This window comes from Littorina saxatilis, linkage group LG15 (genome assembly GCF_037325665.1).
Source record: "Littorina saxatilis isolate snail1 linkage group LG15, US_GU_Lsax_2.0, whole genome shotgun sequence".
NCBI lineage: Eukaryota > Metazoa > Mollusca > Gastropoda > Littorinimorpha > Littorinidae > Littorina > Littorina saxatilis.
The window spans coordinates 43491688-43511573 of NC_090259.1; the positions used below are offsets into that span (position 1 = coordinate 43491688).

Genomic DNA, 19886 nt, shown 5'->3' on the forward strand with positions numbered 1-19886 from the left:
TTGTCTGACTTAATTTGTACCTGCTTATTTTTGTTAACAGCCTTTTTTTGTACTGGGTCAGATAATGTCTTGGTTATTCACTCAAAAAATGATGTGCATAATAATTTGTTTGTTGGTCTGAAATTGAATCGTTCATGTTTTGTTTGTTTGTTAGTTAATTCTCTGAATTTGTATTGATACCCTTATATATTACCAATAGCCAGCACTAAAACACATTCAGGCATACATGCTTGCACACATACACACACTTATTAACCCTTACACTGGTGCAATTCTGTAACACATGTTACATAGCCACTGGTGAATTAACAGAGAGAAAAATAACAAAAAACGGTCATATAGGTTTTCGCATCCATGGGAGGTAATCGGAACCGACCAAACAGACTGAGCCAGTAGCGCGACATATGTCGTGACAACCAGGTGACAGTATACGCAAAGCAGCGCGACATATGTCGCGACAACCAGCCTAAGGGCTAATGCATGCATACTACGCGCACAACCAACCAAACTCACAATGACAACTCTTTATTTAACTGGGTATTAGACTAAGCAGAGATCTGCTTCTTTTACAGACAAAGAGATGCAGAGAGAGGCACACAGACACACACATTAGCAAACACAGACACACATGCATACACACACACACATACACACTGTGACACATACATAGTGAATATCTACACAAAGACCATTTTTTATTTTCTTTCATGTTTATTTTGTTTTCTTCAAATAAACAATGATTCTCTCTTCCTCTCTCTCTCTCTTATTCTCACTCTCTCTCTTTTCACATGCTAACTTTTCACACATATATAATACAGTACATCATACAAGCAGTCGTTGTCAACAAATTCCTTACAGCAAAAGTCTCTTGGCTTGTTACTGGTACATAATAATAATAATAATAACGATTACTTATATAGCGCGTAAACCTCGTGGTGACGAGCCCAGAGCGCTTTACACTTACACAATCATAATACAAACAAGGAAAGAGAACTAAATCCGAATAAATTCAAACATGGTCACACACACCCACACACGCACGCACACACACATGCACACACACACACACACACGCGCGCGCACACACTCACACACAATCTTTCTTTCGTCATTGTCAATGTTCAGGTAACCCGCAATGTCATTCCATGTACGCATACGTTATTCTAGTACAACACACACAGGCACATACACATCCTCATGAACGCCACACTTTAGTATATAATACACGTGGCAGCGCCGATGACTCACCGATCATGGGATCTCCTTCAGAGGTCTAACTTAAACATGTGTGTTTTGAGGGCTGTTCTAAAGGCAGATGGTGACTGGGAATCCCTAATGCTCCGGGGGATTTTCTCCCAGACAAGAGGTCCCTGGTACTTGAAGGATCTCTCAAATCCATAGTTAGTTGATTTTCTGTTTCTTTTTGGTTTACTAAGTACATTGGTATCTGTTGCAGAGCGAAGAGAGGAGAGGTTTGAATATTTTGATAACATCTCAGAGAGATAAGCAGGTCCTGTACCATGAAAGAAAGAGAAACAAATGCATGCAATTTTGTATTGAATACGACTTCTTACAGGCAGCCAGTGAAGGGATCTCAAAACAGGTGTGATGTGGTGTCTTTTAGGGGTCTTTGTGATTAATCTAGCGGAGTTGTTCTGTACTTTCTGCAGTTTTTCAATGAGATAGTCAAATGAACCAGAAAGAAGGGCATTTCCGTAATCTAGCCTTGAAAGAACGAGAGAGCAAATGAGGGTTTTTGTAGCATCGGAAGAAAGGCAGTGGCGTATGGAGCTAATTTTTCTCAGTTCATAGTAGGCATTTCTACAGACAGTGGAGACTTGTTGTTTGAAGCAGAGAGTTTCGTCGAAGATGACACCGAGGTTTCGTACTTGAGAAGCCAACTGAATATCAGTTCCAGCTATAGAGATTTGGGCAGGAAGGGATGGTTCTTTTTTAAGAGAAGGGGGTACAACTAGCATGATCTCGGTCTTGTCGTCATTAAGTTTCAATTTATTTTCGGTCATCCACAATTTCAAGTCAGAGATGCAGTTCTTAGTTGTCTCGATTGTGTTGGGGAGGTCAGTAATAGGGCCAGATTTTTGTAACTGAGTGTCATCAGCAAAGCTTTCATAGGAAACAGAGTGGCGAGAGATGACATTAGATATTGGTTTCGTGTACATGATGAATAGCACCGGGCCAAGTACAGATCCTTGGGGGACACCGAAAGTCAACGGGGATGGAGCAGATTGGAAGCCGTCAATGGAGACTATCTGAGAGCGGTCTGTGAGGTAGGACTTAAACCAAGCTAAGGCAGTGTGGCAAATACCAAAAGAATTGTGAAGTCTTGTCAGGAGAACGGAGTGGTCAATAGTGTCAAATGCTGCCGAGAGATCTAATAGAGAAAGGACAGACACATGCTTTTGATCGAGAGCTAAGAGAAGGTCATTTGCAACTTTGATGAGAGCGGTTTCTGTTGAGTGGCCAGCCCTATACGCGGACTGATGGGGGTCGAGGAGCTTGTTCTGGGTGAGGTGCCCAATGATCTGAGAGAGAACTATCTTTTCAAGTAATTTCGAGAAAAAAGGAAGATTTGAGACGGGTCTGAAGTTTTTTAGGCAGTTAGGGTCTAGGGAAGGTTTTTTAAGCAGAGGGCGGACTACCGCCGATTTGTATACAGATGGGAAGATCCCGGTGGCCAGCGAGTCATTGACGATACCGGTAATGCATGGAACTAGCGCATCAATACACTGGTTGAGAATGCACGAGGGCAATGGGTCAAGCTCACATGTCTTACGGTTGGATTCAGCAATTTTTTCTCTGACAAAACATTCTGACACATGGTGAAAACCCGAGAAAGATGTTCCTGAGAATTTTTTCTCTGTGAATTTGCTGGTGGTAGAGGTTAGCTGAGAGTCAAGTTCTTCTCGTATTGTCTGTACTTTAATTCTAAAGTAATCGGAAAATTCACAGGGTAGACGACTTGGAGTGTATATGGTCGGGAGAGGACAGTTTTTCTCTTTACCAAGCAGACTATTTGTGACAGAATACAGCTGCTTCATAGTCTTAGCTGCGAGTACCTGGGCTGAGTTATATGCAGTTTTGGCAGCTTCAACAAAGCGATTAACCTGGTGTTTAGCTCTGTTAAAAATCTCTGTGTCGATGTACGTGCTCGACGGTCGCAGCATGCGGCGTTCAGCTCTGCGTCGCTCCTGCTTCAGTGGCCGCAGCTCATCAGCGACAGCGCTATACCATTCACATGAAGACCGCGACGACACCTTGCGACGTCTTGGCGGGGCATGCGAATCTAGAGCATCTTTGAGATACTGGTCGAGTTGATGAGCGGCGGGATGGACGGAAGAGTTGATGGAGGCCAGCATGTCCTCTGTCAGGGCAGCAACATCAACAGCGGCGATATTCCTTCTCATGACGAAGGTAGGGCGATGTTCAGGTTTAGGGAGAAATAAGTCCAGTACAGCACAGTAGTGATCCGAGGGTAGAGTGTAATCCATAGTCAAAGACTTGATGATCGATTCATCATCTCGGCAAACAACCCAATCCAAGGTGTGTCCGTTGCGCTGTGTTGGAACGGTGATGGTTTGGGAGAGTTTGAATACGTTGAGAATATCCCACATATCCTCAGTGAGGGGATGGCGCGCATCATCGAACCAGACGTTGACGTCACCGACGATGAGCAATTTGCCCCTAAGCCCATTGCAGTACTCCAGAAAATCCGGGAACTCGTTTTTAAACTGCATATGTGTGAGCTTGTTCTTACGGCTAGGTGGGGGGCGGTAGATGACGAAGAGGTGAAGGGTGTCAGATGGAAGGACAAGAGTCAGCTCAACGAGCTCAAAAGACGGGTGGGGGAAGTTGAAGTCTGTTTTTGGTTTGATGTTAGGGAGAAGGGATTCCTTGATGATAATTGCAATCCCACCTCCTACGCGCCCTTCCCGAGAGTAAGGCAGCGTTTTGTAGCCGGGGGGTGTTAAGTCCTTGATCTTAGCGTTAGCTCCTTTATAGGGGAGCCACGATTCAGTAATGCAAAAGATATCCGTGTCGTTGTCATGTATCATGACATCTGCACTGGAGTCAGCATTTTTAATTGTTCTAACATTATGTTGACATTATGAACCCATCCCTTTACCGTCCATTCCAGCAACTGCAGGCTTTGTGAGATCAGTATTTCCACAATAAGCATGCTTCTACAGTCACAGTGATACACACCTCAAGTTCAACATGTGCAGGGAGCTAGCTAAGATTTTATTTTTTTCAGCAAATTTGCCGAAATGGACATAAAAGTTTTGGCAATTTGAGATATTTTTTGCAGTCCTTGTTGCACCTTTTCCCCCACAATAAAAAAAGTTCAGCAATTCTGCCAAAATGTCGGCAAAGTTTTCAGTGATATTACAATTCTGCCAAAATGTCGGCAAAGTTTTCAGTGATATTACAATTCTGCCAAAATGTCGGCAAAGTTTTCAGTGATATTAGATAAGTTTCGGCATTTTGACGACTGCCTACGGCAAAAAACATCCCTGCCATAGTAACATGGTCACAGTGAATCAGTGACTGAATCATACTCTCCTCCATGATGTTCACGTAATTGTAACCATGGTAAAACAGACTCACAAAATTCAGCTGCAGTTCACCTGGCTGTTCACACTGCTGAAACCATGGCAACACCATCTCACTGAATTCAACTCCATTTAAAACGGGGTGTTCACATTGGAGTAACCATGGTCACACAGAATTCAGCAGATGATCACCTCGCTGTTCACATTGTAGTAATAACTATGGCGATATTGTTGATACACTGAATTTACCTCTATTTCAACCAGATGTTCACCTTGTGGTAACCACGGTAACTATTTTTTCCTTTTTTGGAATCCCTCCATTTCAATTACTGAAGTAGGTATCAGTATTTGCGTGTAAAGTCTTCCTTGGCTTTGCCGGTTGTCTTAGAAACACCAGGTGGTAACCATATTTGCATTCAGGTCTTCCCTTGCCTTTGCCGGTTGTCTTAGAAACACCAGGTGGGACAGGCTGATCTTTCTTAACCCAGTGTGAGATTTTCAGTGGGGCGACCACCCCCAACCCAGCGCGTCCCCGGGTGGCGGATAGGGGAACGGTCTTCAGATATGGAGATCAGCCGCTTGCGGCCGCGGACCAAACTGGCTCCGGGTGGGATCCCGGAAAATCCTCCCCCCTGTGCTCTCAGGGTAGGACGTACGGGCCATGAGCTAAGGGTGAGGTAACCCCGACAGAAAACCCCGAATGCTGAAGACGGAGGACCCGGGCCGCACGGCGCATTCTAACAAACCACGGGTACACGCACTTACGCAAATGATGACACAATCAACCAGCACAGATGGAAATGGCGCTCGCCCATTGAGGACCCCCCAGGGTGGAGCAGCGTCGGGTCCCATGCCTCAAAGGGACCCAGCCCCAACTACTGGAGGTCCCTCCCGTCCGTCTTGTCACGCCAGGGGACGCGGGAGGAAAGTGACTGGCACCACCACAACCAGGAAGAAACCCAGTCAGCAGCGACCTTTTCAGGTCATGCACTGGAACGCAGAAAGTATCCTGAACAAGAAGACAGAGTTGGAGCATATCCTGCATGAGAAGAACATCAACATCTGCTGTATTCAGGAGACGCACCTGACACCCCAAAAGTCCTTCAAAGTGAGAGGCTACCAATGCCTTAGGTCCGACAGAACAGACCGAAGCAAAGGAGGAATCCTGACCCTCATCAGGAACAACATCAATGCCTGTTTGATAGAAACGCACATGGAGGACTCCGAATATCAGGTGATTCGAATCCAGACGAAGACATCAGAATTCCATCTTGTCAACTTCTACTGCCCCAATGATAGACACCTCGCCCTTGACACGATCCCTGCAAAGGCCTCCAACTTCATCGTGGTGGGTGACTTCAACAGTCATTCACAGAGTTGGGGATATGACCACCTGGATCGGAGAGGAGAAGAGGTGGAGAACTGGCAGGACGACAAAGGTCTCATCCTTTTGAACAGTCCCTTTGACTGCCCTACATTCTACTCCAGAAGATGGCACACTACATCAACTCCTGACCTAGCCTTCTGCACGGAAGACATGCACCAGCTAACCAGCAGAGAGGTCGGAGAACAGCTAGGTGGAAGTGACCATCGGCCAGTCTTTTTGACCCTGGGCATGGAGTCCTGCACTGAAGCTTCCTTCCCACGGTGGAACTACAAAAGAGCGAACTGGTTCCTCTTTAGACACCGCACCAGCGAACTCACCAAAGACATCAGAGTCGAGGGTCGAGACATCAACATGGTGGCGAAGGACTTCAACATGAGCATCCTCAGAGCAGCGCGTGAGTCCATTCCCAGGGGTGCCAGGAGAGACTATAAGCCCTACTGGAGCAATGAATTGCAGGAACTGGATGATGATCTGGCAGACGCCAGAAGGGAAGCAGAAGTCAACCCGTCACAAAACAACAACATCCGCCTCCAGGAAGCCAAAGCCAAATTTCTCAAAAAGAAGCTACAGGCAAGACGGAGAAGCTGGCAAGAGAAAACAAGCTCTCTGAACCTTGAGAAGGATGGCAGAAAGCTCTGGAGGCTCACCAAGCAGTTGAATGATGAGAACACCAGCAGAGGAAAGATCACATTAGAAGAGAACGGGAAGGTGCTAACTGGAAAGCATGCTGCCAACCAATTTGCTGAAAGCTATGCAGCTGAGAGCAACCTCCATGTTAGCCCCGAGAAACAGAGAGAAGCAAGAAGAGAGAAAAGAGAGAGACCTGCCAGACAGTCGACAGTGGACGCCATGAGTCAACCACTCACACTCCACGAGCTGCACTCAGCTCTGAAAAAGTCAAAGGCGAAGAAGTCCCCTGGCCCAGACGGCATCACCAACGAGATGCTAACCCACCTTGGTAGTGCAGCAGAGAACAAGCTACTCGAGGTCTTCAACAGCAGCTGGCAAGAAGGATCGCTACCACAACTCTGGCGAGAAGCGATCATGATCCCCATCTTAAAAAAAGGGAAGGATCCAAAGAAGGCCACCAGCTATCGCCCAATCAGCCTCACCAGCTGTGTTGTGAAGACCCTGGAGAGAATTGTGAACGAGCGCCTCAGGTGGTACCTGGAATCCAGGAACCTCCTCGCCCCTGAGCAAGCTGGATTCCGACAGTTCCGCAGCACTGAAGATCAGGTCACTTACCTGGCGCAAGAAGTTGAAGATGCCTTTCAGGAACAGAAGCTGGTCTTCGTCACCTGGATAGATCTTCAGAAGGCCTTTGACAAGGTCTGGAAAGATGGACTCCTTGTAAAACTGCTGAGGAAAGGCGTGTCCAGCAACATGTACCAGTGGATTCGCTCTTACCTCTATAACCGCAGGGCAAGAGTTAACGTCGACCAGACCAAAAGCAAGAAGTTCCTCCTTCGTCATGGCGTCCCTCAGGGCGGAGTCCTCTCCCCCACACTCTTCCTTCTCTTCATCGACGATCTGGTGTCTGAGATGCCCAAGGGGATCAAAGCTGCTCTCTACGCAGACGACCTTGTGATCTGGTGCAAGGAGGAGCACGCAAGTACTGCCACCTACAGAATGCAGCAAGCGGCAGATAGGCTGAACGCATGGGCAGAAGATTGGTGCGTCTCCATCAACAAGGAGAAATCCTCCACCACCCTATTCACACTGTCGCCAAAGCAGAAAGCCGGAACCATTAGGCTTGGTGGAACTCCTCTGAGAGAGGATGAAGAAGCAACGTACCTTGGTGTCACCTTTGACAGGCGGCAGACCTGGAAACCACACATTGCACAGGCAGAGACGAAGGCCCGGCGCAAGCTAGCCATACTCAGGAAGCTGGCAGGTACCACCTGGGGAGCGAACGAGAAGATACTGAAGACAGTATACCAGGGAACAATCAGACCCCACCTCGAGTACGGCTCCACAGCGTGGTCAACCTCAGCCAAGACAAACCTGCAGACCCTTGACCGTGTGCAAAACCAGGCCCTCCGACTCATCACTGGTGCAATGAAATCCACGCCCATCAAGGAAATGGAGAAGCTTACCACCATCCAACCCCTCTGTCAGAGAAGAGAAGCCAAGACTATGGTACAGGCCGAGAAGCTCAAGTGCCTACCCGACCACCCCATGAAGCACAGACTGAGCAACCTCACCAAGAACCGGCTTAAACGGAGCAGTTTTGTACACGAGAGCAAGAGACTTTCTCGACAGTACAGGGAAGTCCTTCCACAGAACACTCTACCTCTGACTCAAGAAGAAGAGGAAACCCCCAAGGCAACAGAGAAACCAGGCATCCAGATCTGCACCAGTGTTCCACATGTTACCTCAGGAGAAGATCAGAATGACACAGCTCGACAGGCACTCACCTTAGCCCTGATCGACGAACAGTACCCAAAAGAGGCGTGGATCCATGTATACACCGATGGATCAGCAACTAACGCCGTGCTCAATGGAGGTGCAGGCATTCTCATCCAGTTCCCTGGGGGACATACAGCTACATCCAGCGTTGCCACTGGCAAACACTGCACAAACTATAAAGCAGAAGCAGAAGCTCTCATGCAGGCCGCCTCCTTCGTTCAGGACTCCGCAGACCCTTGCTACCAAGTTGTCTTCCTCTCGGACGCCCTTTCAGTCCTTCAGGCCCTAGAGAACGACAAACTCCCACAGCTGGCCAAAGCATTACAGATGGTCAGACAAACCAGAAGAGTTGTCCTCCAGTGGATACCAGCACACTGTGGGATACCAGGAAATGAAAGGGCAGATGAGCTGGCAAAAGAAGGAGCCGTGGAAGACCAACCTGAAAACAGTGTCAGCTTTTGTGAGCAGAAGACAATCATCAAGGCATTGATGAGGCCAAGGACAAACAGAGATGACTACCACACAATGTCCAGAGAGCAGCAAGTCAACCTCATCAGGCTGCGTACTGGCCACAACAGGCTCAATGCTCACATGAACCGAAAGTTCAAGCTGGCGCCATCACCAACCTGTGCCTGCGGTCAAGAGGACCAAACAGCGGAACATATCTTACAGCGATGTCCCTTACTAGATGAGGAACGAAAAGAAGTGTGGCCGTCACCAACTCCCTTGCAGACCAAACTATACGGCAGTCGACAGGAGTTGGAGAAAACGACAACATTTATCACCAGTGCTGGACTGATTGTGTAACCTCTGCGAACGCCAAGAAGAAGAAGAAGAAGAAGAAGAAACACCAGGTGGTAACCATGGCAACTAGGTGTCAGTATTTGCATTCAGGTCTTCCCTTGCCTTTGCCGGTTGTCTTAGAAACACCAGGTGGTAACCATGGCAACTAGGTGTCAGTATTTGCATTCAGGTCTTCCCTTGCCTGTGCCGGTTGTCTTAGAAACACCAGGTGGTAACCATGGCAACTAGGTGTCAGTATTTGCATTCAGGTCTTCCCTTGCCTGTGCCGGTTGTCTTAGAAACACCAGGTGGTAACCCTGGTAACAAGGTGTCAGTATTTGCGTGTCAGGTCTTCCTTGGCTTTGCCGAGCATCTTCGGCATCTTCTTCCCCGAGCCATCCTCCAGATCCTTGGCACGGTAGTAGTGTGGCGCCACTTCCAGCAGCCACAGGTTCTCTATCTCGATCGTCTGCAACAAACACAGTGTGTTACTATAGCAATCATATCACCATAATGTGGCGCCACCTCTAGCAGCCACTGGTTCGCTATCTCGATCGTCTGCAACAATCACAGCGTTACTATAGCAACCAAATCACCATAATGTGGCGCCACCTTTAGCAGCCACAGGTTCTCTATCTGGATCGTCTGCAATAACCACAGCGTCACTATAGCAACCGTATCACTATAACACAATAATGTGCCACCTTTAGCTAGTTATCTACCTTTGCTGTCTGCAACAAACATGGTGCACTTAAACAGTAGAACCCCACCTCGAAAAAAGGCGTGAGTCTTAAAATAGAGATAAATTGACAGGGGCTATCAACAGAAAATCAAACAAATAATGGAGGAAGTCTTAAATGGAAAAAGTGGAGATCTTAAGGGGGGGGGGGGGGGGGGGGGGGTTGTTCTTAAAAGGAGGATTTTCCTGCATGATTGGCAAGCGCTCTAACCACTGTGCCACACTGGCTCTACATGAGAAGAAACATACCAGAGTGTGTGTCTGACCTCTAAATGTTGTCAATAGCCCATACTCGGATGGGGGGGAAGGGCCAAAGGAAGTAAATAAGTAAGTATATCTGACCTGTCTCATGAACTCCTTGGTGGTGAAGACCAGCTCGTAGTAGACGAGCCAGCGAGGATGTTCCTCAAAGAGACTGGAGTTGGGGTGCACCATGACCGTCTGCTGGTGCTTGACCGTCTTGTACTGACCCCCCTTGGTCAGCCGTGCCGTGTGGTAGAAGTACCCTGCTGTGATGGCCTGAAATAGATGTGTGCAAAGTTTATCATTTCATGGGCCTGTGAAAGAGAGTCAAAGTCTGATTTTCTTTCTTTTTGTATCAACGTTTTGTATTAATCCACCCCCCCTTGATCAGCCTTGCTGTGTGGTAAAAGTACCCTGCTGTGATGGCCTGAATAACATGTGAGCAAAAATTCACCAGCCTGTGAAGAATAGCAAATAAAAATAAATTTAAAAAGTCTTATTCAGTTAACTCTTGTTTCACGGTCGTGTAGTGACCCACTTTACTCAATCTGACTGTGAGGTAAAAGTACCCGGCTGTGATGGCCGGTGTGAGACATGGGAAATATAGTTATGATTTCACGTGCCTGTGAGGTAAAAGTACCTGGCTGTGATGGCCGGTGTGAGACATGGGAAATATAGTTATGATTTCACGTGCCTGTGAAGGGTAGCTCAACAAACACACAGATGAACAGACAGACACAAACACACATACATTAGTACACCTTCCTTATAGCTACAGCTTCTCCAGGATTGGTATCACTTTCTAAAACAAGCCGACACACTAACTCACGAACACACACACACACACACACACACACACACACACACACAAATACACACACACACACACACACACACACACACACACACACAGCCACATACCCAGCCAGCCAGCCAGCCAAATACACTCACACACACCCATATACCCAGCCAGCCAGCCACCCAAATACACACCAAATTCACACTCACATACACAAACACACACACCCAAACAACCACACAAACACATGATCACATCAATCAACCCATCCACCCACCCACACCCACAACCCTGTCCCCAAGCCCTCCCCACCTTTCAGAACTGGACACAAAGAGGATCCCCACATTCCCAACACACACAGCCCCCCCCCCCCCCCCCAACACACGCAACCACCCTCTCACCTTTCTGATGGCGATAGTATCACCAGGACTGGACACGACGGGGATCTCCACTCTCTCCAGCAGCCCCTCCAGCTGGTCGCGTACGTCTCTCGCTCGCTTCATGGACCGGTGTTGCACAAAGTTCTCGAAACACCACTGAGTGGAGAAGTCTGTCTCAGCCCACTGCTCGAAGACGTTGAGCAAGGTCAAGTGGTCGCCGCCCGGTCGGAAGAAGTTCTGCCTGGCCGTGTCCGCGTGCACGATCTTGTCTTTGGGTCGGTAGTAAATGGCGTTGTTGACCGACAGCATGGCGGCGATGGTGATGATCTCTTTGGAGCACTTGTACCTGGAAGCAAACACAGTGATACTTCTTATGTAAATACAGAAAAGAAGAGCAAATACTCAATGACTTGCCTTTGTCATAAATTATCTTTGGATTTCATGGAGTGTAAAACACATTCACAGCACAAATTGATCACTCTGTCACACTGCATTACATCACATTCACAGCACAAATTGATCACTCTGTCACACTGCATTACATCACATTCACAGCACAAATTGATCACTCTGTCACACTGCATTACATCACATTCACAGCACAAATTGATCACTCTGTCACACTGCATTACATCACATTCACAGCACAAATTGATCACTCTGTCACACTGCATTACATCCGTGATTCACTACAGTGGAACCTCCATTTTTAGACCTAAACAAATCTCCAAAACTCAGGTCTTAAAAAGGAGGGAGTCTTAAAATGGAGATAATTTTACAGAGGTTATGAACAGAAAGTCTGAGAAAACAAGGTCTTAAAAAAGAGGGAGTCTTAAAATGGAGATAATTTTACAGAGGTTATGAACAGAAAGTCTGAGAAAACAAGGTCTTAAAAAAGAGGGAGTCTTAATATGGGGGTCTTAAAAGGGGGGTTCCACTGTATTCTGAGGCGAGGATCCTCTTGTGCATCATAGTGTGTAAAACATGGTCACACCACACTCAAATATTGATAACAATGTTGCTCCACACTCGCATTAATACCTCATGCATTACAATGACATACCATGCTCACACATTCACACCATATCACAGTGTCACACCACAATGTAACACTAGACAAAATTAAGCAACTGACCTTTCGGAGGCGAGGATCATCTTGGACATCATGGGGTCGCAGGGGAACTCGGCCATACGTCGCCCCAGCTTGGTCAGCTCCCCCTGGTGGTTGAGTGCGCCCAGCGCGTACAGCTGTTCCAGCGCCAGCACCAGCGTCTCGTGGGGAGGAGGGTCCATGAAGTCAAAGTTGATCAGGTCGTTGATGCCCAGCGACTGGGTGCAAGACAAGTTAACGTGTGTATAGTTATGTGTGAAGCTTTCGTTCAGAGTCGCAAGAATTGGTGGAGAAACTAACAGGCACAAAATCAATCAATCAATCAATCAATGACGCTTATATCGCGCATATTCCGTGGGTACAGTTCTAAGCGCTCTGCAGTGATGCCGTGTGAGATGAAATTTTATACGGCCAGTAGATTGCAGCCATTTCGGCGCATATTTACCTTTCACGGCCTATTATTCCAAGTCACACGGGTATAGGTAGACAATTATTAACTGTGCCTAAGCAATTTTGCCAGGAAAGACCCTTTTGTCAATCGTGGGATCTTTAACGTGCACACCCAATGTAGTGTACACGGGGGGAGGGTTCGGACACCGAAGAGAGTCTGCACACAAAGTTGACTCTGAAATAAATTTCCGCCGAAGCTGGGATCGAACTCACGCTGACAGCGGCCAACTGAATACAAATCCAGCGTGCTACCAACTGAGCTATATCCCCGCCCACACACACACACACACACACACACAAAGAAAATATAGCTTTTCCTCTTTCATTAAAATAAAAAGAAAACACACCAGACCAAACTACTGGACCGATCTTTATGAAATTTGACATGAGAGTTGCTGGGAATGATATCCCCGGACGTTTTTTTCATTTTTTCGATAAATACTTTTGATGACGTCATATCCGGCTTTTTGTAAAAGTTGAGGCGGCACTGTCACACCCTCATTTTTCAATAAAATTGATTGAAATTTTGGCCAAGCAATCTTCGACGAAGGCCGGACTTTGGTATTGCATTTCAGCTTGGAGGCTTAAAAATTAATTAATGACTTTGGTCATTAAAAATCTGAAAATTGTAATTAAAATTATTTTTTTATAAAACGATCCAAAATTACATTTATCGTATTCTTCATCATTTTCTGATTCCAAAAACATATAAGTATGTTATATTTGGATTAAAAACAAGCTCTGAAAATTAAAAATATAAAAATTATGATTAAAATTTAATTTCCGAAATCGATTTAAAAACAATTTCATCTTAATCCTTGTCCGTTCCTGATTCCAAAAACATATAGATATGATATGTTTGGATTAAAAACACGTTCAGAAAGTTAAAAAGAATAGAGATATAGAAAAGCGTGCTATCCTCCTCAGCGCAACCGCTACCGCGCTTTTCTGGATTGTTAATGTCACTGCCTTTGCCACGAGCGGTGGACAGGTCTTGCGGAAAAAATGCAATGCGTTCAGTTTCATTCTGTGAGTTCGACTGAGCTTGACTAAATGTTGTATTTTCGCCTTACGCGACTTGTTTTTTCTTCTTCTTCGTTCTCTCAAAGGTGAGGTGTCTTACCTTCAAGAGCAGAACGACGTTTCCCAGGTTGGTTCTCTGTATCTCGGGCACGGTGTTGTCCTCCAGCTCGTTCTTGTAGGCCCAGGCTGTGTACAGTCGGAAACACTTGCCCGCCGACACTCGCCCCGCCCTCCCCGCTCGCTGATTGGACGATGCCTGAATCGACAAACAAACAGATTTAAAGACAAAAGACACAAAATCAAACAAGAAGGGCAAAGCCCATACGACTCACATGCTTGACCTTGACCTTTACATGACCTTGACCTTCAGCTAAACCTAGCAATGACATCATACACTAAGAACTGCTTTACACATTTTTCCTACCAAAATACATGTGACCTTGACCCAAGGTGAAGGTCATCCAAGGTCATGCAACACAAAGCTGTTAATTCAAGACATAGGAAGTACAATGGTGCTTATTGGCTCTTTCTACCATGAGATATGGTCACTTTTAGTGGTTCACTACCTTATTTTGGTCACATTTCATAAGGGTCAAAGTGACCTTGACCTTGATCATATGTGACCAAATGTGTCTCATGATGAAAGCATAACATGTGCCCCACATAATTTTTAAGTTTGAAACAGTTATCTTCCATAGTTCAGGGTCAAGGTCACTTCAAAATATGTATATAATCCAACTTTGAAGAGCTCCTGTGACCTTGACCTTGAAGCAAGGTAAACCAAACTGGTATCAAAAGATGGGGCTTACTTTGCCCTATATATCATATATAGGTGAGGTATTCAATCTCAAAAACTTCAGAGAAAATGGAAAAAATGTGAAAAATAGCTGTTTTTTAGACAACATTTATGGCCCCTGCGACCTTGACCTTGAAGCAAGGTCAAGATGCTATGTATGTTTTTTGGGGCCTTGTCATCATACACCATCTTGCCAAATTTGGTACTGATAGACTGAATAGTGTCCAAGAAATATCCAACGTTAAAGTTTTCCAGACGGCCGGCCGGCCGGACGGGGGGGACGGACGGACGGACGACTCGGGTGAGTACATAGACTCACTTTTGCTTCGCATGTGAGTCAATAACAACAAGAAGGGCAAAGCCCATACGACTCACATGCTTGACCTTGACCTTTACATGACCTTGACCTTCAGGGTCAAGGTCAAATAACTAAACCTAGCAATGACATCATACACTAAGAACTGCTTTACACATTTTTCCTACCAAAATACATGTGACCTTGACCCAAGGTGAAGGTCATCCAAGGTCATGCAACACAAAGCTGTTAATTCAAGACATAGGAAGTACAATGGTGCTTATTGGCTCTTTCTACCATGAGATATGGTCACTTTTAGTGGTTCACTACCTTATTTTGGTCACATTTCATAAGGGTCAAAGTGACCTTGACCTTGATCATATGTGACCAAATGTGTCTCATGATGAAAGCATAACATGTGCCCCACATAATTTTTAAGTTTGAAACAGTTATCTTCCATAGTTCAGGGTCAAGGTCACTTCAAAATATGTATACAATCCAACTTTGAAGAGCTCCTGTGACCTTGACCTTGAAACAAGGTAAACCAAACTGGTATCAAAAGATGGGGCTTACTTTGCCCTATATATCATATATAGGTGAGGTATTCAATCTCAAAAACTTCAGAGAAAATGGGAAAAATGTGAAAAATAGCTGTTTTTTAGACAACATTTATGGCCCCTGCGACCTTGACCTTGAAGCAAGGTCAAGATGCCATGTATGTTTTTTGGCGCCTTGTCATCATACACCATCTTGCCAAATTTGGTACTGATAGACTGAATAGTGTCCAAGAAATATCCAACGTTAAAGTTTTCCGGACGGACGGACGTCCGGACGTCCGGACGGACGTCCGGACGTCCGGACGGACGACTCGGGTGAGTACATAGACTCACTTTTGCTTCGCATGTGAGTCAAAAACTTATCTGGCTGATTTTTTTTACCGCCTGCCACAAAGCCGCAAGCGAATGAATGATTAAAATCATGATTAAAATGACAACAGACACAGATTAAGCAAACCCACACGTCCCTTCTTGACCTCAACCCCTCTTCCAAAGTAAATCCTCAGAAGTCAAAAGCGAAACAAAGTTCCAAAAGACGTCATAATGTGAGTAATTAAGAATAATGGCGTCACGTAAAAATTCTGTTGTTTCTCCTGCAAGTCTCACAGAAACTGACAAAGAATTTGGAGAACAAAGTTTCTCTTGGTGACTTTGTCATATCAAAACAAGTCGCGTAAGGCGAAAATACAATATTTAGTCAAGTAGCTGTCGAACTCACAGAATGAAACTGAACGCAATGCCATTTTTCAGCAAGACCGTATTCTCGTAGCATCGTCAGTCCACCGCTCATGGCAAAGGCAGTGAAATTGACAAGAAGAGCGGGGTAGTAGTTGCGCTAAGAAGGATAGCACGCTTTTCTGTACCTCTCTTTGTTTTAACTTTCTGAGCGTGTTTTTAATCCAAACATATCATATCTATATGTTTTTGGAATCAGGAACCGACAAGGAATAAGATGAAAGTGTTTTTAAATTGATTTGGACAATTTAATTTTGATAATAATTTTTATATATTTAATTTTCAGAGCTTGTTTTTAATCCGAATATAACATATTTATATGTTTTTGGAATCAGCAAATGATGGAGAATAAGATAAACGTAAATTTGGATCGTTTTATAAATTTTTATTTTTATTTACAATTTTCAGATTTTTAATGACCAAAGTCATTAATTAATTTTTAAGCCACCAAGCTGAAATGCAATACCGTAGTCCGGGCTTTGTCGAAGATTACTTGACCAAAATGTCAACCAATTTGGTTGAAAAATGAGGGCGTGACTTTCACGAAAAGCCGGATATGACGTCATCAAAGACATTTATCAAAAAAATGAAAAAAACGTTCGGGGATTTCATACCCAGGAACTCTCATGTCAAATTTCATAAAGATCGGTCCAGTAGTTTAGTCTGAATCGCTCTACACACACACACGCACACACGCACATACACCACGACCCTCGTTTCGATTCCCCCTCGATGTTAAAATATTTAGTCAAAACTTGACTAAATATAAAAATGAGGCGTAAAGGTCATTGCTAGCCTGTGCATATATCGGTCATTGCTAGCCTGTGCATATATCGGTGTTGTATATATCATTAAGCCACTTTGCAAAATCAAATAACTCATGGAATGCAGCACTACCTTCTGATTCAATTAAAGTACAGCAGTCCCTGCAATGTACGGCCCCCGGCGTGAGCGGACACCTGACATGTACGGACACATTTGCTCGGCACGGAGTGTTTTCCTTCTATATTTGCCCCCCCTTAAACGGACACCTGCAAAACGTGGACACGGACACTCATTTTCGGTCCCAACAGCAGGTCATACCTCCAATGTACGGACAGCTCCATCGTCAAATTTTCACCACAACAAAATCGATAACAGAGCAGTCCGGCTCTTGGTGCAAAGATCACAGCCGCAATGGCGTGACGACAGTCACTGGTAACTTGAGTGCACCTGTACCCATCAGGAGGGGGGGGGGGGGGGGGTAGTTTTGGTCAGGAGTGGAGTACATGCGAAGATGCCAACATGAAACTGCACTGTGCTCTTTATTCTTGTCTGTTGGACGTAAACAACAGAAACCACAGTCGATGAAGGTCCCGAGCGAAAATGAGTAAAAAAACTGGCCACAGATCTCAGCATCGTGTGTCTGTGTGTAACCTCTTTCATTGACAAGATACTCTTGTTTCCCCTCAGCCTTGACCAGTGAGTCGGTTGCCTAATCTGTGAACCCTTCAGTTGTCTTGCTGTGTCAAAAGTTACGACACAGTCAACTGGTTTTGCTCTGAGTGAACAGTTGGAGCTGACCTCTCTGGCCACAGCCCAACAGTACATGGCTGGAGGGAGTGAGAGAGAGAGGGAGGCGGGGGGGTTGTGGAGGGGTAGCTGGCTAAACTCTGTGGGGTGTCCGGTGTCACTGCATGTCAGCAGGAAGAGCATTGGAGAGAAATAGAGAGGTGTACTCTTCCACACAATTTTCAATTGTCACGGCTTGGGGTAGGCATTAGTGAGGGAGAGTGGGAGCTGTGTTATGTACAGTGTATTTCCGACTGAAGAGTGAAAAGTCACTGCCATGCCACATGATCGGCATGCAGTCAATAAAGCCAGACAAGATGAAAATAAATTACATGATTATGACATGCAGCTCTATCTGCTGCTATTTATTCAAACTGGGTTTCAAGCTTATTCTTGCAAAGCATCTGCACACGCTCCTCTGTGCTGTGTTTGTGTGGCTGCTTTCGTATGTCAGTGCATGGTGAGTGTGTTTACTGCCTTGAGGATTTATTTTATCTCTTCTTTTCAACACTTTTCATACAAATCATTTTTCCAGAACGTTTAAAGAAGTATTAGGAGTTTATTGTTTAGTAGCCACAAGAAGTGATTAGCATAGACTCAATCATGTTGTTTGTGTGTCTCTGTGTGAGTGTATGGGGGAGGGGGTGGTGTGGTCACCCCTCCCGTGACCGGACACCTGCAATGTACGGACAGTTTTGCTATGGCCCAAGGGTGTCCGTTCATGAGAGGGACTGCTGTACTTCCATACCAGACTGACAGTGCCCTGAAAACTACCACAAGTAGTGCAGCTCAGCAATTAGTCTTTACACTAATTATTTAGGTGCATGAACTGAGACGCCAATCAGCTGCCTCGGAATATATCACATGTTGAACTCATTGTCTCCCAGGTACGGATATATCCGTACCCACTCATATGGCTCTATCTGACCCGGTACGGATATATCCGCTCAGACTGTTAGCTTCAGTCGCTTCCTGTAACGTCCATCGAACGCCTGCATTCCAGCGTGTTGATACACAGTTACTACACATTTACTACAATTCTGAGTGACCTGCTACAGCACAGCTGGTCTCGGCTAAAAAAAACTTGGTCAACATAGGTGGGGTAGAAAGTGTTAATTGACATGAAAATTACTCGCGGTATTTTTCTTCTGCACCTTACTGCAATTTAAATGAGTAAAAGAAGCTGAGGTGATGATTGTAAATGTAGGTCTGTGTCGTCTCTGATTGACGTACAAATGAAAGTGTTTTCAATGTTACCGTAAAATCCCTAGCAAACGCCCACCCCCCCTCCGCACATAATTCGGGTAAAAGCAGGGGGTGGGCGTTTGCTAGGTATATACCCCTTTTGGTTTGTGTGTCACTGAATAGGATTTGCGCTTTGGCATGGCTGAACATAGAAGGCAAGTGCTTGTCAACGAGAGAAGTGTTAAACACTCATTAAAAAACGTCACTGAACGACTTCACTGTGGGACATGACGTAATTGTATCCCCCCAAAAGGAGAACCATCGAACAGTGTGCACCAATCGTAGATAAAGGGGGCCGACTGTCTTAACACTTTTTTTTTTTTTTTTAAATCGCGGTGGGCGTTTGCTAGGTAGAGACCCCTCTGCACAACTTTTGGCCAAAAGTGGGGGGTGGGCGTTTGCTAGATACTGGGCGTTTGCTATGGATTTTACGGTATATGTAATTACTGTGTAAACTGACTTATTGTCAGCCCTGTTATCAGCCTACAACGGAATTTTTCTATTAGATACAGAGGAATTCATCTTTTAAGACCTTCAAAAATCTGAGAAAATCAGGTCTTAACAAGGAGGGAGTCTGAAAATGGGAGTAAATTTACAGATTGATTCTATGAACAGAAAATCTGAAGAAAAAAGTCTTAAAATGTAGGGAGTCTGTAATTGAGGGGTCTACAAAAATGTGGAAAAATCCTATCTTTAAAAAGAGGGAGTCTTAATATAGATGTAAATTTAAAGATACTATGAACAGAAAATCTGAAGAAACAAATTCTTAAAAGGGAGGGAACCTTAAACTGGGGGTTCTTAAAAATGTGTGA

At 45.3% G+C, this 19886-nt stretch overlaps 1 protein-coding gene across 2 annotated transcripts in view; it reads right to left on the reverse strand.

Moving 5' to 3' along the window:
* Window positions 1-9360: 9360 nt before the first annotated feature.
* LOC138949397 (pre-mRNA-splicing factor ATP-dependent RNA helicase DHX16-like) overlaps window positions 9361-19886 on the reverse strand; it is a 28011-nt gene continuing 17485 nt past the window's right edge. The window contains exons 15-19 of one of the 2 annotated variants that reach the window (XM_070321210.1): window positions 13996-14151; window positions 12447-12640; window positions 11333-11657; window positions 10232-10408; window positions 9361-9619 (exon numbers count right to left, since the gene is read on the reverse strand). In XM_070321210.1, the coding sequence (XP_070177311.1) occupies window positions 9482-9619; window positions 10232-10408; window positions 11333-11657; window positions 12447-12640; window positions 13996-14151 (990 nt within the window). In that variant the 3' untranslated portion in view covers window positions 9361-9481. Of the gene's footprint in view, window positions 9620-10231; window positions 10409-10450; window positions 10560-11332; window positions 11658-12446; window positions 12641-13995; window positions 14152-19886 lie in introns of those variants that run through there. The other variant, XM_070321211.1, reaches the window with a different exon arrangement.